We start from the raw sequence: 27,615 nt of genomic DNA, 5'->3' as shown, positions 1-27,615 counted from the left end.
TTGGGTTATTTGTATGGAAATATGTTAATATAAATGTTTCAGACATTACATGAAATTTCTAAAATTCTTATATGTTCTGGTATAATGTTATAAGTCATAATTCTAGTTATTACTTTAAATGTATATCTCAGAAATAACTAGATTTCCTTGTCAACTGCATTATTATGAACTTTCATCAAATCTTTAACCATGGTCATTTTTAAGTCTTTTGTCATTTATAGACAGTTCTGGGTGTACTCTGATGCTTTTGCAAAAACATTCCTATAAAAGGGTTTCAGCTTCAAGGAATTCATGGAAAAGACTCTGACAAGTACAGGTTTCTGGTAACTGACCATACTGATGAACTGAATGAATAAGCATTTTCAGAACTCTTAACGGAAAACTGATGAATTCATAGAAGTGCTAACAAAAGATCAAGATGAAAAAAAAAATTAATTACATGGGACTGAGTGAACTGATGAGGATGATTACAATTTTTGTGACTTTCTGTTTGAATAAAAATAATAATAATAATTAAAAAAAATAAAATAAAATAAATCCCACATGGACTCAGAGGCAAAAAATATACAAAACAATTTTCACTGCAAAGTAAAGGACCTGATACAGTGGAGGATTACTGGACTGAATGTCAATATTATGACATAGTATGAGTGTGTTTCGTGTTTGGTAACTGCAATCATTGTTGCTTTTGTTGTGGTCATCCATTTACAATGCTTGGTGTCAGTTTATTTATCTCTTGTAAAAATAAAAATACTGTGTGTGTGTGTGTGTGTGTGTGTGTGTGTGTGTGTGTGTGTGTGGAAAAAAAAAAAAAAGAGTGTCTTTTTTTACCTGTGGCCTCGAGGCCATACCAGATAGTTTATGCTAACAATGTGATTTATGGTGGGGAGTCACGGACTTAACTTCTAGAGGGGCTGAGTAAATTAAATTCACATTTAATTAGTTCCTATCCTACACAGCTTTAGTATAGTACAAAATAATTATCAGCCATTATATATATTATATATACAAAATAGTGGTAAGATATACATAACAGAAAATTTACTGTTTTAACCATTTTAAAGTGCTAATTCATGGCATCAAGCAAATTCACAGTGTTGTGCAACTATCACCATTATTCACCTCCAGTACATTTTATCATCCCAAACAGAAAATCTGTACCCATTAAACAACTCCTCATTCTCCCCTCCCTCCAGACCCTGGAAACCAGTGTTCTCTCTGTCTCTATAAATTTGTTCTAGGTACCTCATATAAGAGGAGACATACAATATTTATCCTTTTGTGTCAGGCTTCTTTCACTTAGCACGTTTTCAAGGTTCTTCCATGCCATGGCATGTATCAAAATTTCATTCCTGTATATGGCTAATATTCAATTACATGTATATACCATACTTTTCTATCCATTCATCTGTTGATGGACATAAGTTGTTTATGCCTTTTGGCTACTGTGCATAAACAATTTTTTAATGAAACTAAATTGTAGCAAAAATGACTGCTTTTAGAACTCCATTTCCTTTCCCACTTTTTTTTTTTTTTTTTTTTTTTTTGCTGTACGCGGGCCTCTCACTGTTGTGGCCTCTCCCTTTGCGGAGCACAGGCTCCGGACACGCGGGCTCAGCAGCCATGGCTCACGGGCCCAGCCGCTCCACGGCACGTGGGATCCTCCCGGACCGGGGCATGAACCTGTGTCCCCTGCATCGGCAGGCGGACTCTCAACCACTGCGCCACCAGGGAAGCCCCCCTTTCCCACTTTAATGCAAATAATCTTAAGGTATGCAGTTACAAAGGCAACAGAATGCATCTCTAAGTGACTAAACTGTATAACAGAAATACATGATGCCTTACAATATCCATGCTGCTTTAAATTACAAATCTCTTTGTTAGGTTATTAATGGTGCCTTGTGGAAGAAACTGATATGATGAAACACCAACATGCTCCTAAGGACATAAGAAAAAGAACAATACTACTAAAATAAATGCAGGTTCCAAACCTAAGAGTGACTGGAAGAAAGTGAAGCCATATTCTAACACAAAATCAAACAAAAACAAGAAAAAAAATAGTATCATATCCTGACCTTTGTTAAATAAAAGTATAACCAAGATATCCTTTAAGCTACCAAAAAAAAAAGAAAGAAAGTATCTTCAAAGGTAATTCATAATAAAAAGTGATGGACCTTTTCAAATGTCAACCTTCATAGTAGGTTCATCACAGAATAGTCTTGACTCAAGTCCCACAACTCAGAGAAAAATCCCAAAGACAATCAAACATAGATAAAATAAATGAGAAAACAATTCTGAGGTGCAGTTTAGGATGGTAAAGGAAATATTTTAAAAAGTACATTTTGGTTGCAGCATGTCAAAGAAGTGAATGAGAAAACAGCATCTGAACATTTCAAATTCTTTAAGTAGTAAGTTAGTATCATTGAAAAGATAACCAGATCTATTAAAAGAGTAACAGAAAACAAAAATATAGATTTGGCTAAAGCAGTAGGGATATAAAAGCAAATTTTAAATTTTAATATTTCGAACATATATTCATATGTTCAAATTTCAGATAAATAGAAAATGTTATATAATTTTAAAGTCTCGTATATACCCCAAGAATTGAAAGCAGGGTCTTGGAGAGATATTTATACACCCATGTTTATAGCAGCATTATTCACAGTAGTCAAAAGGTGGAAACAATCCAAATGTCCATCAGCAATTCCAGATAAACAAAATGTGGTCCATACGCTGTAACATGGATGAACCTTAAGGACATTATGCTAAGATTATAAAACAAGCCAATCACAAAAAAACAAATACTGCATGATTCCACTTATGAGATATTTAGAGCTAAGTCAAATTCACAGAGACAGAATGCAGAATGGTTGCCAGCTAGTGGGAAGAGTGAATGGAGAATTGTTGTTTAATGAACACAGAGTTTTAGATTTGCAAGACAAAAACGCTCTGGAGGTAGTTACACAACAATGTGAATGTACTTAACACTACTGACTGTGCACTTAAAAATAGTTAAGTTCATAAACTTTGTATTATGTGTATTTTACCATAATCAAAGATAAAAAACAAAAACACTTCCCTCCCACTGGTATCTAGTCACCATTCAGTTCCCATATGCCCAACCTACTTTCATTATTTTATTTATCCTGGGTTTCCTTATGCATATATATAAACAAACTAAGCAACCATATACAGTATTCTGTATCTTGCTATTTTCACCAAACAATGTATCTTGTAACCCTTTCATTTAAAACATAGAAAAGTTCATATTTTAAGAGCAACATTTTAACAATAATTTTAGTGTGTGCAGCAAAGCTTTAATGTAAAAGAACTTACCAAAATCTGGTGGACATTGTCCATTATAAGGGAACCAATTTCCTTTCACAGTGAAAGGACTTTTTCTGTTGCTTGTTGAACCAGTTCCTAGCTGTCCATTACCACCAAGTCCAAAAGAATAAATTCGTCCTGATGAAGGAACAAAAGCAGAAGTGTGCTGCCTAGAGTAAAATGATAGAAAACCTCAGACTTAATGTTACCTTTCAAACAATTTACATTCAGAAAAGCATAGCAAATATTACTGATATAATTTTTGTCTTCAAAAGTAAGTTAATAAAACCATTATAGTTTTAAAATTTTCTGTACAAAATATTTAATAGCCTTACTCTATATACTGAATGAATTCTGTACCACACAGGCAGGCTGCATAAAGCATATTCCAGAAAATTCCCACAAGTGTCCAAATTTAAAAAGGCCCAGCTATATACTGGAATCCCTTACAATATATGATTTAGCACTAGAGGCAGCATCTAACTATGCTATCCAAGAAAGCTCCCCAGCCGCCTTCCCTCTCTGTCAGGTTCTAGCTTAGGGCTCTGTGGTCTATGAGGGCCCACCATCAGGGCATCACTCAAAAGTTTTAACATAAGAACTGGGCAGAAGATTGGTATATATAAAACTGCATAATAAAACAATGTTTCCTTTCTTCAAAAAAACAGTTTCCTTTCTTCAAAAGAAATTTATCCCTATGTATACACACTCAGACTCCTCTAGAGATTGCAGAGTGGAAGCAAACCTGAGAAATTACGGAACTGAAGCTAAAGAAAACCCACTAAGCAGTGAACCTATCCAACTCCTTCTGATGCTTCACTACTGTATGTTTAGGAATGGGTTAAAGGTGATTATCCAGCTCAGGCCTTGTGTTCTTCAATCTCAGGTTTTATGGCTTCAATCAAGTCTGACAAATTCTTAAGTGTTATTTCTGCAAATACTGTCTCTCTCCCATTTATTCAGTTCTCTTCTTGATAATACTAGACAAACATTTTATCTTCCCAACATACCCAACCAGTCTTTTAACTTCTCTTTAATATCCATACCCCTTGTGAGTAATTTCCTTGGATTTATCTTTCAAGTCATTATTTTTCTCTTTAGCAGTGTGTCCAACCTGCTGTTTCAACTATCCACTGAATTTAAACTTTTAATGACTATGTTTTATACCATTTCTAGTTCTTTTTTTCGAAACAGCCAGCCAGTTACTTCATTTAAAACCCTTAATATGTTGTGAAATATAAATACATACACACCCACCCAGGACTACTCTGACAAGCCCCAAACCTACTTTAGGGCAGTCCTGTGGTTACAAATTCTGAGGGGAGATCCAAACCATAAAATAGGCCAAGGCCAGAAAAGTCTCCTTAAACTATCAAGAGAATATTGCATTGTGAACTCTTCCCATGAGGCAGCTTTACTGGGAGGAGATGGTTTCACAGGCCTCACTACTGCCTCTACCAGTTCTTAGGTCTCATCTCCTATTCCAAACTCCTTTGCCATCTGTGGTATATTGTTTATAAAAAGGACCCAAGGGGCTTCCCTGGTGGCGCAGTGGTTGAGAGTCCACCTGCCAATGCAGGGGAAACGGGTTCGTGCCCCGGTCCGGGAAGATCCCACATGCCGCGGAGCGGCTAGGCCCGTGACCCATGGCTGCTGAGCCTGTGCGTCCGGAACCTGTGCTCTGCAACGGGAGAGGCCACAACAGTGAGAGGCCCGCGTACCGCAAAAAAAAAAAAAAAAAAAAAAAAAAAGGACCCAAGTTATTCTTTTCCCTATACCCATTATCCTTACAATATGACTTCTGCAGGTGTTTCCACCAAGATGGTGAATCTATTTCTCCATGTCTTAAAACTGGTCTCTGACCTGTGGTTTGCAGAAGCAGCAGAAATGACAGTGCATCAGATCTGAGCCTATGCCTCACCAGTGGCTTTGCACTCTTTCCCTCTCTCTTTTGGAACTCTGCTCTACCATCATGAGAATAACCCAAGGTTAGCATTTGAAGGATGATATATAATCTGAAGCAGAGACAAGGTGACCCAGCTAAGGTCCCCACAGACTACCCAGTGCCTACCCATATCATCGGCTGATTAACTGAGTTCAGCTAAGATGAGAACTGCCCAGGGACTTCCCTGGTGGCGTAGTGGTTAAGAATCTGCCTGCCAATGCAAGGGACACGGGTTTGAGCCCTGGTCCAGGAAGATCCACACACTGCAGAGCAACTAAGCCCAGGAGCCACAACTACTGAGCCCACGTGCCACAACTACTGAAGCCTGCACTCCTAGAGCCTGTGCTCTACAACAAGAGAAGCCACCACAACGAGAAGCTCACGCACCGCAACAAAGAGTAGTCCCCACTCGCCGCAATTAGAGAAAGCGCACGCTCAGCAACAAAGACCCAACGCAGCCAGAAAAAAAAAAAAAAAAAAAAGAACTGCCCAGCTAAGCCCAGCCCAAATCACTGAACCACAGAATTATTAGCTAAATAGGTAACTGTATTAATAAGCCACTAAGTTTTGGGCTGATTTGTTTAGCGAAATAAGCTAATTAATACATTACCTAGATTGGCAAATTTTTTCAGAGCAGCTCCAGAGTCAGTTCAAACTAACAGGTATGGTTTTCAGATTTCCTTGCTTTTGCCCTGTGGAATTCCCTTTACTTGCTGGCAAACTGATCTATGTTATTTAAAAGGTGTTTTTTTGTTTGTTTGTTTGTTTTTTGCAGTACGCGGGCCTCTCACTGTTGTGGCCTCTCCCACTGCGGAGCACAGGCTCCGGACGCGCAGGCTCAGCGGCCATGGCCCACAGGCCCAGCCGCTCTGCGGCACGCGGGATCCTCCCAGAGCAGGGCACGAACCCGCATCCCCTGCATCGGCAGGCAGACTCTGAACCACTGTGCCACCAGGGAAGCCCTAAAAGGTGTTTTGATTTAAAAGGGTTTTCAAGTTATCTAGTCTGTCACACTACTGGAAAACTAAGTAGAATCTAACAACCATCTTATCTCAGAGCCAGATGAGCCGAGGTTAATAAAAAAATTCTAAATAAAGGATACTCTTAACAAAATAAACATTAAATGGAATCCTAGCATATAAAAGAGACAAGCTGTTCTGGCTAAAGAAGGGTTTAACATTGCCCAGTCTGCCTCCTTCAGGAAGCAGCCACTGTGACATTTCAAAGGAACATATCAACAGTTTAAAAACAACTGCTCAATACTAGTTTGTTAAATTCCTCCTCAAACGGATCTACTGAAGCAGTGGTTCTTAACCCTGGCTGCATGTTGGAGTTGCCTAGGAGTGAGCCTAGGCAACAATACATATTACTAAAAACTCTCCAAAGGATTTCAGCATGAAGTCAAGAGTTGAGAGCCACTGAACAAACATAACTATCTCAAGTCCTATATTTGATATAATAGCTCAAAAACAATATGACACTATACTACTGGAATCTGAATCTTTTCCGTTTGGATTATCTCTTTGATGAGTTCACATTTCTGGTGTCCCTTGCCTCCTTCCTTCAGGAAGTTTCTGACAATTATTTAATAAGGAAATAATACATAGTTCTTACAGTACCAACTATCTGGAAATCAAACTGGTCATGATACCAACCGACATTCCCTCTGTAGATAATTTTTTACATCTCAATTAATATATAACTGAAATTCCTCCCCCAGTCCAATAATTAAATAAATAAAATTACTGGAAAGACCTAAGTTTACAGATCTAAGAATAACTATTCAAATCAAGCACATTTTTACTGTTAAGAATTACAAAACTGGATAATATTAAACAATCTGTGATATCTCACAAGGGACTGATTAAATATTTCATTGGAAAAAAATTACCTAAAAATATTTATAATCTTTTAATGAATTACTCATGAAGTGGATAAACAAGGAAAGTTGAACTCTCTATACTTTAGTGAATATATATTCATGTATAACTTCAACAGTCTAATAAATAAGATTAAAATAGCAAGCATTTTTGCTCACTTATATGATGAGCTTTTATTTACCTTTTATCCTGATTCATATATGAAAAAAGGAAAGGAAGGCTTTGTCAAATCATCCCCATAAATAATTTTTCAAATACATGGTCAAACACACAAAACTGGGCAAAGAAACAGGGTACCATGAACAAAACCTAGCAGAAAGAACAACAGAAATAGATCCCTAAAGATTTCAGATATCAGAATTTTCAAACCAAGAATCTAGAATAATTATGTTTAATACTTGTTTAATGTCCAAGAAATAAAGGCCATGGTTAAAAACTGACAGACAGCTGGAAAGATTAAAGAAAAAAATTGTTTCAGATTTTTAAAAAGAACCAGTATGAAACACTAGAACTGAAAAATCACAATAACCAAAATCAAGAATATAGGTTTAACAAAAAATATAGTATGAGAATTAACGAACTGAAATATAAACCATAAAAGTAATCAAGAAGGCAGCAAAGAGGGACAAAAATGTGGAAAGTAAGACTACAAGGTGGAGTGAGATGATTTAATACACATCCAATCAGAGTCCTATGAGGAAAGGAAAGCTGTATCTAAATAGAGATTATTCCACAGATTCAAGAAGTCCAGTAAGAAAATGAGGAAATCCATACCTTGACAAATGAAAGCAAAACTGAAGAGAGAGAGAAAAGAGACAAATTACCTTCAAAGGAGCAACATACCAGCAGCCGACTTCTCAGAAGAACTGAAGCCAAAAGACAGTAGAACATTATCTTAAGTGCTGCAAGCAAATGCCAAGCTAGAATTCTATAACCAACATCATTCATGCACGAGGTGCAATACAGACATTTTTAGATACACAAAAGAGTCTGCCACCTGCAAATCTACTTAAAGAAAATTCCAAAGGGTGGCTGATAAAAGGAAAATGAAACTAATTGTAAAAACTAAAGAGAAAAAAATGGTAGTAAATATATGTAGAGCCATTTCTAAATGTACACTGACTATATGAAGCAATATTCTTCTGGGGTTTAAAAATATATAGAGAATGAATGGGAATTCCCTGGTGGTCCAGTTGTTAAGACTCTGTGCTCCCAATGCAGGGGGCATGGGTTCGATCCCTGGTCAGGGAACTAAGATCCCACATGCTGCACGGCGTGGCCTAAAATAGAAAATAAATAAATATAGAGAATGAAAAGTTGGGAAGGTAAATGGAGGTCTTACAACTTCCAGAAAAGGGGGAAAGTATTAATAAAACTTAAAGATTAATGTTGTTATTTCTAGAGTAACAACTAAAAAAGAGTTCCCAAATTTCCAAATGGGTAGAGGGAATTAAACTGACTAAAAGGACTTCCCTGGTGGTGCAGTGGTTAAGAATCCACCTGCCAATGCAGGGGACACGGGTTCAAGCCCTGGTCCTGGAAGATCCCACATGCCACAGAGCAATTAAGCCCACGAGCCACAACTACTGAGCTCATGTGCCACAACTATTGAAGCTCACACACCTAGAGCCCATGCTCTGCAACAAGAGAAGCCACTGCAATGAGAAGCCCATGCACCGCAATGAAGAGTAGCCCCTGCTCACTGCAACTAGAGAAACCCCACGTGCAGCAACGAAGACCCAACACGGCCATAAATAAATAAATAAATAAATTTTAAAAAATAAAAATAAACTGACTAAAAAAAATTATTAATCCAAAGAAAGGCAAAAAAGAAAGAAAACAAAAATAAACAGGTAGCACAAACAGTACAAAATATGATGGCAGGTTTAAACCCAAATATATTAGTAATAATAAAAAAATAAATAAAACTTGCCAAATCTGTCCATTTAAAAGACAAAGATTGTTAGGATGTATTTTTTTTAAAAATCTAACTTAATGCTATTTACATGAGATTCATCTAAAACATACAGAAAGGGCCTCCCTGGTGGCGCAGTGGTTGAGAGTCCGCCTGCCGATGCAGGGGATACGGGTTCGTGCCCCGGTCTGGGAGGATCCCATATGCCGCGGAGCGGCTGGGCCCGTGAGCCATGGCCGCTGGGCCTGCGCATCCGGAGCCTGTGCTCCGCAACGGGAGAAGCCACAACAGTGAGAGGCCCGCATACCGCAAAAAGAAAAAAATAAAAAAAAATAAAAAAAAAATAAAAAAATAAAACATACAGAAAGACAAAGTAAAAGGACAGAAAAAAATAGGTAAAAAAAAAATATATATATATATATCAATATAAAAGCAGGTGGAGCTCTATTCACATCAGATAAAACAGACTTTAAGGAAACAAAAATGATATTAGAGATCTAGAGGATCACCACCACAAAGACAAAAGGTTCAATTCATCAAGAATGGATAAAATTTAAATTTTATGCACTTAAGAACACAGCCTTAAAAGCAAAAGCAAAAACTGACAGACATACAAGGAGAAATCAAGAATAATCAAACAGGGACAGACACACAGATTGAAGGAATAAGACAGAGATGGCAGAAACAGATCTACATACACATGGAACTTAATTTATGGCAACAGTAGCACTAAAAAGCAGGAGAGCAAAGGAGTTTTCAAAGATGGAGCTATGAGAGGATGATTCTGAGAAGACGGTGGCATAGGAAGCACCAGGAATCTGTCTCCTCACTTTAGACAACAACTGCTGTGACAGAATCTGTCTGATGTAACTATTTTAAAACTCTGGCATCTATTAAAGGCTTGCAATTTCCAAGGGAAGGCTTGGGTGGTAAATTGCAATTAATTTTGATTAATTTCAGCACTTAGCACAGTAGTAGCTACCTACCCCTTCACCCTCAGCCCTGTGACAGGCAGTAATCCACATGCTCCAAGAGTATCTCGGACATAGCTTGTGGGAGCCAGGGTAGGCAATAAGGTCCTTATATTCGAGATTGGTCCTCTGATCACTGATTGCTCCTTCTGATCGCAGGTACAGATACAAAGGTGGGTAAGTCTTTCCTGCACCCCTTCTGACCACTGTTACAAGCCTATTCCCCTCCAGCTGAAGAAACTTCCAGAGGATTTAAAGGGCTGGTGTTTTCTTCCCTTTTATTTTCTTCTATTTTCTCCCCTTTCTTTTTTTCTTCTGCCCCTTTTAGAAGTCAGTCATTTAAGATCTAGGACATTCAAATGTAACTGCATATACAAAGGAATTTAGAAAGTCATTGTGCATGCCCCGGAAAAGGTGCAGTCTCAGTAATGACCTGAGAAGACCTTATGTTTACACCTCAGGCTGATCCTTGGCACAGAGACAACCTATAAAAATCAAAAAATAAAAACAAAACAAAAAACAGCAAACCCTAGAGAAGGGAAAGAATATTATTTCTAGAGTTACCACATTATTAGGTTCAAATGTAGTTTTCAAAAAGAAAAAAAATCACAGAGAATACAAAGAAATTGGAAAGTAAGGCCCATTCAAAGGAAAAAATAAACCAACATGGGAATCCAAAATGACATAGCTCCTTTGGAAGGCAGTCTGATGGTTTTTTACAAAACTAAACATACTGTTACAATATGATTCAGCAATTGTGCTCTTCATTATTCATCCAAAGGAGTTAAAAATCTGTGTCTACACAAAAACCTGACACAGATACTTATAATAGCTTTATTCATAACTGCCAAACCTTGGAAGCAACCAAGATGTCCTTCAGTAGGTGAATGGATAAACAAACTGGTACATCTAGACACTGGAATATTAGTTAGCATTAAAAAGAAATCAGCAACCAAGCCATGAAAAAACATGGAGGAACCATAAATGCATATTACTAAGTGAAAGAAAACAATCTGAGAAGGCTACATACTATGTGACTCCAACTCTATTTCATTCCGGAAAAGGCAAAACTAAGAGTAAAAATCAGTGACTGCCAGGAGTTAGGGAAATGGGCGGGATAAATAAGGGGAGCATACAGGATTTTTAGGGCATTGAAATTACCCTGTATGACACGATAATGGTGGATGCACATCATTATACATTTGTCCAAACCCACAGAATGAACCCTAACATACACTATGTACACCTGTAATGATCTGTCAATGTAGTGATGAAAGAAATTTTCACATATTGAGGTATGGGGAAGTCATTCTGGCTTATACATAAGTTAATGTGATTTTAATCTTAACTAAAACAGTCTGTTTGTGGCCTATCAAACATATACTGTATATCTGCTGTAATTATTAAAGAGAAGGGCACAATGACCAGAAGTAAAGAATATCCATGTTAAAAATAAAGATTAAATCCTTCCCTTCCTGGGATGCCAATGCTGGCACTCCTTAGATGGTAAGACTCTCTTCCCAGGTGCCAAGGCCATATGGACTTGCTGTGTACATGCTGATCTGTTTTTTGGGAAACCCTGAAGGAATGTATCCCTGACTTGTTTGATGTTCTTTCTTCTGACAAGATATAAAACTGTGCTGAAAACTATGCTTCTCTGGAGGAGTAGTTCCTCAGAGTTATATGAGAAGCTGTCTTCCAGGCTACTGTCCTCAGTTTGGCTCAAATAAAACTCCTTTCTTTTCCTATTACAGATTGTTTATTGATTATTTTTGTCAACAGTAGGTTCATCAATTGAAACAAATGTAGCATTTAATATTCTGGTGAACCTAAAAATGCTGTAAAAAATAAAGTCTACTTTAAAAATGTCCCTGAGAACAACCAGATGATGAACTTTAATAGACAAAAACTAAAATAATTTTCTTAAAGATGCTCAAATAACTAAAGGAAGACATGGAAATAGTCAAGAAAACAATATATGAAGAAAATGGAAATATCAATAAAAAAATAGAAAACTTAAAAACACGCCAAAAGGAAGTTCTGGAGATGAAAAATACATTAACTAAAATAAAAAACTCACTGGAGGGATTCAAAGGCAGATTTGAGCAGAAAGAAAAAAGAATACAGGAACTTCACCATAAAACAATTGAAATTATTAAGTCTCAGGAAAAGAAAGAAAAAAGACTGAACAAAAGTAAAGAGAATCTAAGGGACCTATGGGACATCATGAAGTGGACCAACATAGGCACTGTGGGAGTTCCAGAAGGTAAAAAGAGAGATAAAGAGAGATCATTTGAAGAAATAATAACCAAAAAATACTCAAACTTGGACATAAACATTCAAGAAACTCCAAGTAGGATGAACTGAAAGAGATCCATACTGAGACACATTACAATCACACTGTCGAAAGACAAAGAAAGAAACCTGAATGAAGCAAGAGAGAAGTGATTGTCACATACAAGGGATCCTCAATAGGATTATCAGTAGATTTCTCAGCAGAAACTTTGCAGGTCAGAAGGCAGTGGGCTTATACATTCAAACTGCTGAAAGAAAAAACCTGTCAACAAAGAATCTGATATCTGACAAAACTGTCCTTCAAAAGTGAGAAAAGGGCTTCCCTGGTGGCGCAGTGGTTGAGAGTCCGCCTGCCGATGCAGGGGACACGGGTTCGTGCCCCGGTCCGGGAAGATCCCACATGCCGCGGAGCGGCTGGGCCCGTGAGCCATGGCCGCTGAGCCTGCGCGTCCGGAGCCTGTGCTCCACAACGGGAGAGGCCACAACAGTGAGAGGCCCGTGTACCACAAAAAAAAAAAAAAAAAAAAAAAAAAAAAAGTGAGAAAGAAATTAAGACATTTACAGATAAAAGCTCAGGGAGTTTATCACCAGACCTGCCCTTTAAGAAATACTAAAAGGAATCCTACAGGTTGAAATGAAAGGACACTAGACAGTAACTTGAAGCTGTATGAAAAAATAAAGATCTCAGTAAAGGTAAATACATGGGTGATTATAAAAGCTAGTATTATTGTAATTTTGTGGTTTTTTCCTCCAAATTTTGTTTTCTACAGAATTTAAGAGACTAATGCATAAAATTATTAATTTATGTTTTCTGACACACAATGTATATAAATGTTATCTTGTGACACCAATAACTGAAATGGGGTGGGGAGAGAGCTATATAGGAACAAAGTTTTTATATATTATTGAAATTGACCTAGTATAAATTTGAGTTATGTGTGTTAATAACTTTAGGATATTAAATGTAATCCCCATGGTAACCACAAAAAGATAGCTATAGAATATACAGAAAAGGAAATGAGGAAACTAAAACATTTCACTGCAAAAAATAAACTAAACACAGAAGAAGGCAGTAACGTAGGAAATAAGGGACAAAAAAAGTGAGACATAGAGAAAGCAAATAGATAAAAGACATACAATGAAAACTACAAAATATTACTGAAAGAAATTAAATAAATGGAAAGACATCCCACATTCATGGCTTGAAAGACTTAATATTGTTAAGATGTCAATACTTCTGAAAGTGATCTACCAACTCAATGCAATCCCTATCAAATCATGGAAATGCAAATTAAAATCATGATTAAGTACCACTATATATCCAAGAGATTAGCAAAAATTTTGAAGTCTAACAATACCAAACGGTGACAAGGACATAGGAATTCTCATACAATAGTGATGGGAAGGTAAACTGGTATAACCATTCTGGTAAATAGGGTGACATTAACCTGCAAAACTCAAATTAAGTATACTCTTTGACCCAGAAATTCCATTCTAGGTATATACTTTAGAAATATTAAAGTTTATGTATATTATATAATAAATGTTCAAAGCAACATTATTTGTAATTGCCCCAAACTGGAAATACCCAAGTGCCCATGACTGAGAAAATAATTATATATGCATACAATTGAGTAAAACACAGCAATAAGACCTAATGATGGAGAACCACAGCTACATACATATGGATAATCACACAGCATGATGTTAAAAAAAAAAAGTCACCAAAGGCTACAGTGTAATTCTGTGTACTTGAATTAATGTTGGAAAACTTAACTATATTGTATAAAGATACATACTAGCTGGAAAACTAAGCTAAGTGGTCAAAACTGAGTTAGTCAAGCAAAGGATACTTTGCCTCTGGGGAGTCCACCAAAATTTAATCCATCAAAGGTGAAGCTCAGTTACAAAGCTCTGATTCCTATTTACTCCCAAGAACTGGGAATCAGGAGATCAGGAGTCCAATTCAACTTTCACCACTAACTAATCTTATGTCTTAAGTAATTAATTGGTCAATTTCTTCATTCTTTAAAGAAAAAAAAGGTGGAAAAGAAAAAGAAAAAAAGATGATCTATAGTTTCCCTTCAAGTGTGATGTTACATACAATAAATTATATTTACTTAATGTTATATACAGTATTACATTTACCTTATTAGTATCTTGCCTCAGATAAATTTGTTTCAAATAGAGAAAGGTAAAATAATCAGTATAAAATAAGTTTCTCCTCTTACTATGATTCCTTAGCAGCAAATCAGGCATGTAGAAGATAATGTTTTTTATTTTAGATTACTATATTCCTGAACAATTCATTTAAAAAATCTCCACTTTCAGCTGGAACTACCATGTTACAGTAATTTGCAAAACTAACCAACACAAAGGGAAAGAGGAGAGGCACCGCTATATCTTATCAAGGCATTCCAGAAAACATGAAGTTCGTCCTTTGGCCACAACACATGCAAATCTACAAGAAACTATGTGATACTGTAAACATCAAGGAAATGACACTGTTCAAAAAGGAATGCCCCACAAATGTTACCAAGGTAAAACTGGAAGAGTCTACAATGTTACCCTGCATGCTACTGGCACTGTTGTAAACAAACAAGGGCAAGATTCTTCTTGCCAAGAGAATTAATGTACGTATCAAGCATATTCAGCACCCTAAGGGCCACGGTAGCTTCCTGAAACATATGAAGAAAAATGATCAGAAAAAAAAAAAAAGTACCCCAATGTTCATTGCAGCACTATTCACAATAGCCAGGACATGGAAGCAACCTAAATGTCCACTGACAGATAAATGGATAAAGAAGATGTGGTACATATATACAGTGGAATATTACTCAGCTATAAAAAGGAACAAAACTGGGTCATTTGTAGAGATGTGGATGGACCTAAAGTCTGTCATACAGAGTGAAGTCAGAAAAACAAATATCGTATATTAACACATATATGTGGAATCTAGAAAAATGGTACAGATTATCCTATTTGCAGGGTAGGAATAGAGACACGGATGTAGAGAATGGGAGGGTGGACACAGTGGGGGAAGGGGAGCGTGGAATGAATTAGGAGATTAGGATTGACATATATACACTACCATGTATAAAATAGATAGCTAGTGGGAACCTGCTGTATAGCACAGGGAGCTCAGCTCAGTGTGTGATGACCTAGATGGGTGGGATGGGGGGTGGGGTGGGAGGGAGGTCCAAGAGGGAAGGGATATATGTATACATATAGCTGATTCACTTTGTTGTACAGCAGAAACTAACAACATTGTAAAGCAATTATTCTCCAATTTTAAAAAGAAAGAAAAAAAAAAAAGGAAGCCAAATAGAAAGGCACTCAGGTTCAAATGAAGTGCCAGCCTGTTCCACCAGAGAAGCACACTTTGTGAGAACCAATGGAAAGGGGCCTAAGCTGCTAGAAGCCATTCCCTGTGAATTCATGGTATAATAGATTAAAAAAAAAAAAAAAGACCCCTGGACTGTTAAAAACAAAAATCCTAAATAATTGGGTTATAGATCAAAATACCCTTTTCTAAAACTGCTTACCTTCCACAAGCAATCTGAGTGACAATGCTTCCCATAAGTTCAAAAACTTTCCTTGGGTTTATTTCATGACTGGTAGAGTTATGACCCAACTGACCATACCCTCCAGCTCCAAAAGTAAACACTCCACCTTCCTAAAAAAAAACAAAACAAAAAACCCTTTGTCATTAGAAAGCCTGATAAAAGAAAATAATCTTCAGGAAAATAAGTTAATCTTTAATATGGAGTCAAACTTTCTCTTCTACTGTCTTCACAATTTAACAGATGATAAGATAGTCAAGATACCTTGACTTTTCAAGGTAAAATGTCTTAAATCTAAGAGTTCCAGGCTGATATGGCTAATTATTTTCACATATTTTAAAAGTATTTAATTATGTTCTCATCATTATAAAGTCATCATTAAAGAGATACTAATAATTATTTTTTGCATTGCCTTTTACTATTGTTATAGTCTTGTTGAATCACAAGTACACACCTATAAAATTTCACAAAACCTAAAAATGGTATCATTTTCAGGTTCCAAAGTAGCTCTGCAGAAGAGTATATGTAACCAGAGAGTGCACTAATATAGCTATTCTTAGCATACAGTTACTAAAATATAAATGGTCTTTAAAATATTTATCATAAAAATGCATAACAGGATTAAAGGTTATGTTTTTAAAAAGTAATTCATGATGACATTTTTAACACAAGCACAGTTAGTACTTTTCAATTCAACTGCTTTTCTTCATAGTTGCAGCTATGTATACAAATTTATGCTACTAAATGATGAAAGCAGGATATAAGTATTTATACAGATTGCTATGTAAGGAAATTGATTTTTCTGTTTAAAATTTTTTTATCATGGGAAATTTAAACAAATGCACAAAAGACATATATACATATATATATTTACCTATATATGAATGATCACATAACATCACTCAGTTTCAAATGGCAAAACAGATAATCCTGTTTCATTGGTGCCCCTCCCACTTCCCTTCTTTGGGGGTACTTTAAAGCAAAAAAAGTACTGGAGTACTTTAAAGTACACTGTGGTCAACAAATCATTTCACATATAAATGCATATGTATCTTCAATGGCATATACCTCTAATGGATAAAAATATATGACACAATACTATTATCACACAAAAAGTATTAATTTCCTTTTCTTGAACAGAAATAGCAAGTGTTAATTTTTCTTATGTTTTTTTCCAGTTTTATTGATATCATTGACTTGACATAAAATTGTATATATTTAAAGGGCACAACATGACTTGACATACATACACTCTGTGAAATTATTACCAGTCAAGTTAATTAACACATCCATCACCTTATATAATCCTTCTTGTGTGTGTGTGAGAAAGCTTCAGATCTACTCTTAGCAGATTTCAAGCATAGAATACTGTATCGTTAATTACAGTCACCATGCTGTACATTAGATCCTCAGAATTTAATAATCTTGTAACAGAAAATTTGTACCCTTTGACCACCCTTTGTACCCTTTGAGGGTCAAATTTCCCTCACCCCCTACACCCTAGCAACACCCTACTCTTTGTTTCTATGAATTTGACTTTCTATCCCCACCCCACTTCTTTTTTTTTAACAGTGCCACATATAAGTGATACCATTTAGTGTTTGTCTTTGCCTGGCTTACTTCACTTACCATAATGCCCTTGAGGTTCATACATGTTGTTACAAATGAAAGGATTTCCCCTTTTTATGGCTGAATAATATTCCTGTGTGTGTGTGTGTGTGTGTGTGTGCGCGCGCACACATATGCACACAAACATGTACACATCACATTTCCTTTATCCACTCATTTGGCAAAGGACACTTAGGTTGTTTAAATATCTTGGCTATTGTGAATAATGCTTCAAAAAACATGAGAATGTATTTACCTCTCTTGAGATCCTGTTTTCACTTCCTTCAGAAATACATCCAAAAGTGGAACTGCTGGGTCCTACAGTAGTTCTATTTTAAAGTTTTTGAGGAAGCTTCATATTGTTTTCCCTAATGGCCGCACCAATTTATATTCCCACCAGCAGTATACAGGGCTCCCCTCTCCTCCATATACTTGTCCTTTTTTAAAAAAAAATTATAGCGATCCTAACAGATGTGAGGTGATCTCTCATTGTGGTCTTGATCTGTATTTTCCTGATGACTGTGATATTGACATTGAGCACCCTTTTCATGTACCTTTTGGTCATTTGTATATCTACTCTGGAAAAATGTCTGTTCTGGTCCTTTGCCCATTTTAAAATTAGATTGTTTTTCAGCCATGAGTTACGTGAGTTCCTTATATATTTTAAATATTAACCCCTAATCAGATATATGATTTACAAATATTTTCTCTCATTCCACAGGATGACTTTTCATTTTGTTGACTGATTTGCTGTGCAGAAGCTTTTAGTTTATTTTTGCTTTTGTTACCCATGTGCTTTTGGTGTCACATCCAAAAAATGCCTACCAAGACTAATGTCAAGGAACTTACCCATTTTTTCTCCTAGAAGTTTTACAGTTTCAGGTCTTACATTAAGTCTTTACTCCATTTGAGCTACCTTTTGTGAGTGGTGTGAATTAGGAGTCCAGTTTTTGCATATAGATACCCGTATTTCCCAGCATCATTTATTGAAGAGACTATCCTTTTCCACTGTGTGCTCTTGGCACCGTATCAATGATTAGTTGCATTTATTTCTGGGCTATCTATTCTGTTTGACTGGTATATGTGTCTGCTTTTATACCAGTATCATACTGCTTTGATTACTACAGCTTTGTAAAACAGTTTAAAATCAGAAACCATTATGCCTTCACTTCATTGTTCTTTCTCAAGACTGCTTTGGTTATTCTGAGTCTTTCATGGTTTTATATGAATTTTAAGATTGTTCTGTATCTGTGAAAAATGCCATTGGAATCTGGATAAGGATTGCATTGAATCTGTAGCTCACTTTGAGCAGTATGGATATTTTAACAATATTACTTCTTCCAATCCAAGAACATGAGATATCTTTCCAATTATTTCTGTCTTCTTCAATTTCTTTCATTGATGTCTCATATAGTTTTCAGTGTACAGGTCTTTCATCTGCTTGGCTCACCTTTATTACTAAGCATTACGTTTTTGATACTATTGTAAATGGGGACTACTGCTTCATTTCTCTTTCAGATAGTTTGTTTACAGTGTATAAAAACGCAACTGATCCTTTAAAAAATATTTACTTGCTTATTTGTTTGCGTCAGGTCTTAGTGGTGGCACACAGGATCTTCACTGTTGTGTGTGGGATCTTTGTTGCAGCATGTGGGATCTTTAGTTGTGGCATGCAAACTTATTAGTTGCAGCATGTAGGATCTAGTTCCCTGACCAGGGATCAAACCTGGGCCACCTGCATTGGGAGCATGGAGTCTTAGCCAATGGACCACAAAGGAAGTCCCGCAACTGATTTTTTTTTTTTGGCTGTGTTGGGTCTTCGTTGCTGTGTGCGGGCTTTCTCTAGTTGAGGCGAGCGGGGGCTACTCTTCATTGCGGTGCGCGGGCTTCTCACTGCAGTGGTTTCTCTTGTTGCGGAGCATGGGCTCTAGGTGTGTGGGCTTCAGTAGTTGCGGTATGTAGGCTCAGTAGTTGTGGCATGTAGGCTCAGTAGCTGTGGCTCATGGGCTCTAACGCACAGGCTCAGTAGTTGTGGTGCACAGGCTTAGCTGCTCTGCGGCACATGGGATCTTCCCAGACCAGGGCTTGAATCTGTGTCCCCTGCATTGGCAGGCGGATTGTCAACCACTGAGCCACCACGGAAGCCCCCCCCCAACTGATTTTTATACGTTAATTTGTATCCTACAACTTCACTGTATTTACTGGTTTTAACAGATTTTTTGAGGAGTCTTTAAGGTTTTCTATATAAAATATCAAGACATCTGCAAAGAGACAATTTAAGTTTTTCCTTTCTAATTTCGATGCCTTTAGTTTCTTTCTCTTGACTAACTGCTGTGGCTAGGACTCCCAGTACTATCTTGAACAGCAGTGGTGAGAGTGGGCATCCTGTCTTGTTCCTGATCTTAAAGGAAAAGCTTTCAAATTTCCACCATTAAGTATTATGTTAGTGGTGGGTTTGTCATAGATGGCCTTTATTATGTTGAGGCATGTTCCCTCCATATTCACTTTGTTGACAGTTTTTATCATAAAAAGATGCTCAATTTTGTCAAATGCTTTTCCTGTATCTACTAAGATGACAATATGATTTGTATCCTTCATTCTGTTAATGTGGTATATAACACTGATTTGTAAATGTTGAACCATCCTTGCATCCCAGGGATAAATCCCACTTGATCACTGGCTATATAATCATTTAAATGTACTGCTGAATTTAGTTTGCTAGTATTGAGTAGTTCTGCATCTACATTCATCAAGGATGTTGGCTTGTAATTTACTCTCCTTGCAGTGTCTTTCTGTCTTTGGTATCAGGATGGTGCCGGCCTTACAAAGTAAGTTTGGAAGTGTTCCCTCCTCTTCTGTTTTTCAGAGGAGTTTGAGATGGACTGGTGTTAATTATTTTTTAAATAGTAGAATTCACCATCCAGTGAATGAGCTTCTCTTTTTTGGGAGATTTTTGAAGACATCCAGTCCCAGGCTTTTCTTTGCTGGGAGACTTTTGACTACTGATTCAATCTCCTTACTCATCAGAGGCATATTCAGATTTTGTTTCTTTATGATTCAGTTTTGGCAGTTAGTATATTTGGCAGTTAGTATGCTTTTGGAATGTATCCATTTCATCTAAGTTATCTGGTAAATTTGTTGGTATACAATTATTGATAGTAGTCTCTTATGAATCTTTGTATTTCTGCATTATCAGTTGTATTGTCTCCTCCCCGTTTGATTTGAGTCTTTCCTTCTTAGTCTAGCTAAAGATTTGTCCATTTAAAAAAAATCTTTTCAGAAAAACAGCTCTTAGGTGTGTTATTCTTCTCTGATGTTTTTCTAATCTCTATTTCATTTATTTCTGCTCTGATCTTTGTAATTCCCTTCCTTCTGCTAACTTTGGACTTAGTATGTTGTTGTTCCTAGTTCCTTGAGGTATAAAGTTAAGCTGTTTATTTGCAATCTTTTTTCTTAATGTAGGTGTTTATTGCTATAAACTTCCCTATTAGAGCTGCTTTTGTTGCTTCCCATAAGTTTTGTCATGCTGTGTTCCCATTTTCATTTCTCAAGATATTTTAAATTTTCCCTTTTATTTCTTCTATGACCCAATGATTATTCAGAAGTGTACTTTTTTTTTTTTTTGCTGTACGCGGGCCTCTCACTGCTGTGGCCTCTCCCGTTGCAGAGCACAGGCTCCGGACATGCAGGCTCAGTGGCCACGGCTCACAGGCCCAGCCGCTCCGCGGCATGTGGGATCCTCCCGGACTAGGGCACAAACCCGTGTCCCCTGCATCAGCAGGATGATCTCAACCACTGCACCACCAGGGAAGCCCAGAAGTGTACTTTTTAATTTCCACATATTTGTGAATTTCCCAGCTTTCCTCCTGTTAATGATTCCTAGTTTCATACTACTATGGTTGGAAAACATACGTGATATTATTTCAATCATCTTATATTTGTTAAGACGTGTTTCTGACCTAGCATGATCTCTCCTGCAGAATGTTCCACTGTTTGCTTGAGAAGAATGTATATCCTGCTACTCTTGGATACAATGTTCTGTATATGTCTGTTAGGTCCATTTGATATAAAGTGTACTTCAAGTCAAATATTCCTTATTGATTTTCTATCAGGATGATCCAGCCTCTGTTGAAAGTGGGGTACTTAAGTCCCCTACTGTTATTGTGTTGCTGTCTATTTCTGCCTTCAGATCTGTTAATACTTGTTAATATTTGCTGTGTTGGGAACATATATAGGTACAATTGTTATACGTTCTTGAGGAACTGAACCCTTTAATATTTCTTTAATATTATTTAATATAGAGGTCATATTTAAATTTTCTTGATTAGTATTTTATTACACCATGTCAGAAAGCATATGTCTGATTGGTAAAGTTAAAAATAAGTAAGTAGGACAGTGTGTTCAGCCTAATCTATCCCCATTAAGCTTAATGTTGATCTTTGACTAGATCCATTATTTCATTAGGGAATATAAAATGGAGATTTTCTAATCTTATTATTTCTTCTAAATTTATTAGTCAAAATTCTTCTATAGAGAAGTTAACTCATCAACTATTGAGCTACTGTAAAATACAATTTGCAATTAAGAGGTAGAAGAAATGCTTCTTTCTCATTTACAGATTTTTAGAAAAATAAGTTGTTGCCCTAGCAACCTCCAAAGATAAGCAATGAAGTTTGCTTTGTGTTGATTTGGGTAAGAAGATGATCATTATAAAGTCACAGATTTTTATATATTTGGTATCTTTCCATTTATTGCAGATATTATTTTGTTAACCACTGAAAACTCCTTCAAGTTGTCCTTGTGACATGATCTTAGTAGTCTTTGCTTTTTTGTGACACAAAATACTCAAGGCTATTTTCATACTTTTTTTTTTGGTCCCAGGTATGAGATCAGGCTCTTCTCTAAGAAGCCCTGGTTCTTTTTAGTATAGAGTCTACAACAATCAAAGGATGTTCATTGCTTCCAGATTACAAATGTTTAGTTATTTCTAAAACCTTTTGGTGGTCATAGCAAATAAAAAAACAAAACAACAACAACAAACCACACACCAAAAAACCAAACAAAAACAAAACAAAACAAACTTATTTTAGAAGGAGAAAAGTAAGAATTCACACTGATACTTGTGATTCAAAGCAAAGATTACAGAGTTTTAATTTAATTGCTACCATTTTATATCTCTTTTCTCTTAAGCTGAAAATCATAGTTTCTAATGAGAGTAATACAAATACTTAATTGCTTTATCCTATTCTACATACAATATACTGAAAATAAATGCTGCCAATTTTACTACTAACAATAAGACTACAGAATGCAGTTTAAGACCTCTTTGTGAATTCGGTTTATCTTTAGGCTATTTCCCATCAGTGATGCACAACAAAATACTGTACTTTAAAATGCCCTAGAAGAATTCTTCTTTCTGTATTTGTGCCACTTGTAATTTTGAAGAATTCTTTTAACATATAAGCTTTTTAATTATGTGTAACAGTTTCTAGGTTCCAAAGTCAAACCTATAAGGCAAAGCTCATTTGGTCTACCTATTAATTCTTTTCAAATATAAATAACATGTACCTTCTTCTTTTTCCTTAACAATAATATATCCTGACAATCGTTCCACAACATAATATATAGATCTTCCTCATTCTGTTTTACAGGGCATGGTACTCCACGCAGTGGGGTTACCACAGTTTACTGAATTAGACTGTTACTGATGGGAATCTGGATTTCTTCTCTTCTTTTGTTATTAAAATGCTGCCACCATAAATGGCCTGTGTATACATAACTTAGTATCTTTGGAACAGATTCTTAAAGGGATTCTTAAAGGGATCTTACTAAGGGATTGATAAGTCAAAAGGTATATGTATATATGATTTGCATAAAGAATTTGTAAAAGAACTTGAAAAAAATTGACATCATTATGGTAGTGTCCTCATATCCATTAACATGTATGTCTTTCCATTTATTCTGATTTTAAAAATCTGTTTTAAAAGTTTTCCTAATGTTTGTTTTGCATAAGGAAACTGTTTTGTAAAGCGATACTAATCTATTTGCAAGAAGCTCTTCCAGAAAAGCAAAAGACATTGATATAGAACTATATTCTAACTTTAAACAAGGAAAAATAAAATATTTTACTTTTGAAATATTTAAAACTATTTGATTTTGTTAAAAATAATATACACCAAGAATTCCAGTGAACAAATATCACCAGCTACTGTTTTAAGAGAGAAATACAGAAGATTAGTAGAATTAGCATTTTTTAAAAACTCAATAGATATAAAGAGAAATCTTTAGAAATCTTGGGAAAATAAGATGAGTGGTTATCTGAAAGGCTGAATTTGAAAAGCATTAACATGTGAATCTTTCTACCACAAAGTTAGTCCTATGGAAAGATATTATACAAAGTATTTTTTTTACTATTATCTTCAACACAGCCTTATTTCTCCTAAATACCAATGACAGAAGAGAATGACTAAAATTTATAACTTGCCGGCAGTGATTACACCTGTAATTTGAATGACAAAAAAAAAATCAATGAAATATGGTAATAAGATCAGTAAGGATAGTAAAACTTCCTTACTCAAAAGCAAGTAATATAAAATTTTTAAAAATTAACTTTTGTGGGGCTTCCCTGGTGGCGCAGTGGTTGAGAGTCCACCTGCCAATGCAGGGGACCCGGGTTCGTGCCCCGGTCTGGGAAGATCCCACAGGCTGTGGAACGGCTGGGCCCGTGAGCCATGACCGCTGAGCCTGCACGTCTGGAGCCTGTGCTCCGCAACGGGAGAGGCCGCAACAGTGAGAGGCTCGCATACCGCAAAAAAAAAAAAAAAAAAAAAAAATTAACTTTTGTACTGGTCATTATAATATTTTTAAAAGTACCTTTAGTACACTATATTTGATAAGGACTGAGAATAATTCTTCTTCTAAAATTCCCAATGTGAGAGTAAGTGTGTAGAAATTTTATAAATCTGATTAGAAGTTAATTTTTTCTTGCCAATTTTAAAGATATAGATATAAAGATAAAGAAGCAAAAACATTAATTTCTAATTTAGCCAATGATAACTTGCCAGTTCCTTTATGTTATAAAGGATATAAAGATAAAGAAGCAAAAACATTAATTTCTAATTTAGCCAATGATAACTTGCCAGTTCCTTTATGTTAACATGATTATAATAAATAATACTGCTGGTAAAGGTTAGTTTAATGTTTTTATTTTCATTTTACTTCTCATTGCTAGAGAACTATACAGTATTGATACTGAACTGGTACATACCCAACAAAGTGAGAGGTCAGAGTTAAAGCCATTAACAAGATTGTGATGAAAGCCCATTATAACTGCTTGAATAATACCTGGCCTATGGATAATAGAGGGATTCAGTCTCTATTACTTGTTATAAGGCACATGGGAGTTAAATTAAAATTAGGCAGAGTTATGCAATATAAATGGGATTGAAGCACAAAGCCTGACAAACTAAAAAGGAATTATTTCATTCACAGTATTATTAAAGCAGTATTTCACATGAAGTTGAAAAATTCAACTGTATGATCATCACACAAACAGTAGATCACAATTCACATTTCATAACATGAAACAGTTGAAATTTAACGTAAATAGTTTTTGAGAACAGATAATAACCTAAGTCCCTTTTTTAAGATAAATTATTTTTTAGACATCAATAACACTCAAGTTTCAAAGTAAATATCATGAAAATATTCACTAATTATGAAATAACTACCATAACTATTAATAAAAAAAGTTTTATAGGAGTACAATACCTTGGTTAGTGCGGCAGTATGATCTTCTCCACAACAAATATAAACAATTTTCTGAGTTCTTAGTGACTTTAGTAAATTAGGAACATACCTATCTGAAAATTTCAACAAGAGTCATTAATGAACAGTATTTTTAAAATTAAAAGCTTCTAAAATGTGTTTCCTCTACAGCTTTCAGAACTGTGGAAGATGGTGATAACTAAACAATATTAACAATTCAATGATTTTGTGGTACAAGCCTACTAAACTGGGCTCCCATGCCTTTCTATTCATGCTACTGTGATAAAGGAGAGCTCTAAAAAGAGTAACTTAAGTGCTAAACTGCCTAAATGCCAATCTGCATAGGACTCCACAATCAAGGAATTTCAAAGCTATCTGACTGCTTCTAATACATGCACATCATTCTTTATATTCACCTCATGATAATTAAGCTCATAGAATCCTACTTTAAAAAGCCTGAAAATTATACTTTCTGCTATTTTATAGCAGAAAAGAGATATAATGTCTTAATCTGACATATTTTTCGCATGCAAAACAAAATATTTTAACATTCTTTCTGAGAGTATTATTTATCATTACCAGTTGTTACTAGATCAACAACTCACTTTTGTCTAAGTCATTATAATTATGTTGAACTTTATTAAATTAGTTTTTGTATTTCAAATACTGGCATTCAACCTAATGTAGCTATGAAAAATCAGTTTCCAAGATCCCAACTTGTTTTAAGCAGTTAATAATTTTTTAAAATTCAAAAAGTTTATTTTCAAGACTCTAGCATCACTGTTAACAGTGATTAATTAAATGACTCAGATTTAAATATTTCCTTGAAATACTCAAATAGATGAACACTTCATGTTACTTTTCAGGATAATTTTATAATTTTTTTCCACTGATGGTGGCTGATAATATGATTACCAATTTGAAGTAATGTTTTTCTCAACTTTCTTTTAGTGAACATCCAACATTGAAGATTCTTGTCCAGATATACTTTCTATATTTTATTCTAGAATAAAATAATATATTTGGCCTTCCCACAATCTCCTAAAAATATTATTATCAAATGGAATTTTAAAATTAACCTCTCATCCCCACCTCAACAACCAGGGAAGATTTGGGTACACTTCTCTCTGACACTAAGAATCACTGATATATCTCAAAACATCATCTCTTTTTAAAAATATATTTATAAATAATGCAAACCTACCATTTTCATCATTAAGACCTAGTTGACCAAATTTGTTGCGTCCCCATCCAAAGATAGCTCCAGAAAGGGTGAGTACAAAACTATGGGCTCCTCCTGCTGCAACTTGCATGAAAGGGATTCCAAGTAAAGACTTAATCAGTTGTGGTGAAGCTTGCTTTTTACAGTCAATGCCTAAACCCAACTGGCCATATTTATTCTGTCCCCAACAGAAGACTTCACTTGCTGTAAAACAAAAATCATAAATTACTATTTTTCTAACACAAAAAAAATTTCACTTGAAAATCATCAGTTATTTTGGGATTTTTTCCTCTTTGATGAAAATACATATTCCTCCTTATTAAATTTATTTCTTATATGGAAACAATACTACCTTGAATAATCCATGTTAATACAGTTTTAGTTTGACTTACTTTACTGATGAATGGGTAAGTCACATAACTGGGGATAATCTCATTTCCTGATGTTCCTCAAGAAAGGACCATCTCTTTTTAGTATTCCTCAGGTCTCACTTTTATTCTATGACGTCTCCCAGGAGGTACTCATTCAAGCTCAAGGTTTCAGTTATCAATTATATGCTATCACATTCAAAATTTATCACTAGCCCAGATCTCTCCTCTGAGCAATAAACCCATGTATCCAATTGTTTACCTGACAGCCATACTTCGATATTTGAAAGGTATTTCCAGCTCAACATGCCCTAAACTCAATTCATGACCCCCATCCTACCTCCCATACCTGGACCTCTTCCTAGTGTTCCTCATTCTCAGTAGGTAACACCTTAACTGATTCAGCAGCACAAGCCATAAACAGAGGAGTCATCCTTAATACTCCTCTCCTCTCTTACCTTATACATAGATTTTTATCAATCTATCATCAAGTTATATACAGTTTTCTTTCTAAAGAAAAATATGGTGAATAGATCCACTCCTCACCATTTCACCTGGTTCTTGTAACAGTTCTCTTGTCACATTTGCTCACCCACTGCTACATTTTTTGCAACTTTAAACATCTTTTTTACTTAAGTAAGTCTCCCTTCAAAACTAGATTCCTGGTTCCTCTCCCAAGAGACAAGCACTCTTACTAATTGCTGATATGTACTTCCAGAAATACTCTATGGACATACCAGCAGACATTTGTATA

At 35.7% G+C, this 27,615-nt stretch overlaps 1 protein-coding gene across 4 annotated transcripts in view; it reads right to left on the bottom strand.

Annotated features, from left to right (window-relative positions):
- The window catches only part of HERC4 (HECT and RLD domain containing E3 ubiquitin protein ligase 4), a 141,808-nt gene that overhangs the window by 70,307 nt on the left and 43,886 nt on the right, over window positions 1-27,615 (bottom strand). For all 4 annotated transcript variants that reach the window (XM_081248689.1, XM_081248688.1, XM_081248690.1 and 1 more), the window contains 4 exons: window positions 26,476-26,697; window positions 25,275-25,366; window positions 15,879-16,009; window positions 3,337-3,497 (listed from right to left, as the gene is read on the bottom strand). In XM_081248689.1, the coding sequence (XP_081104815.1) occupies window positions 3,337-3,497; window positions 15,879-16,009; window positions 25,275-25,366; window positions 26,476-26,697 (606 nt within the window). The remainder of the gene's footprint in view (window positions 1-3,336; window positions 3,498-15,878; window positions 16,010-25,274; window positions 25,367-26,475; window positions 26,698-27,615) is intronic.

Source organism: Mesoplodon bidens, assembly GCF_964165515.1.
Source record: "Mesoplodon bidens genome assembly, chromosome: 1".
Taxonomy (NCBI): Eukaryota; Metazoa; Chordata; class Mammalia; order Artiodactyla; family Ziphiidae; genus Mesoplodon; species Mesoplodon bidens.
This window is presented reverse-complemented; position numbering and strand designations above follow the sequence as displayed.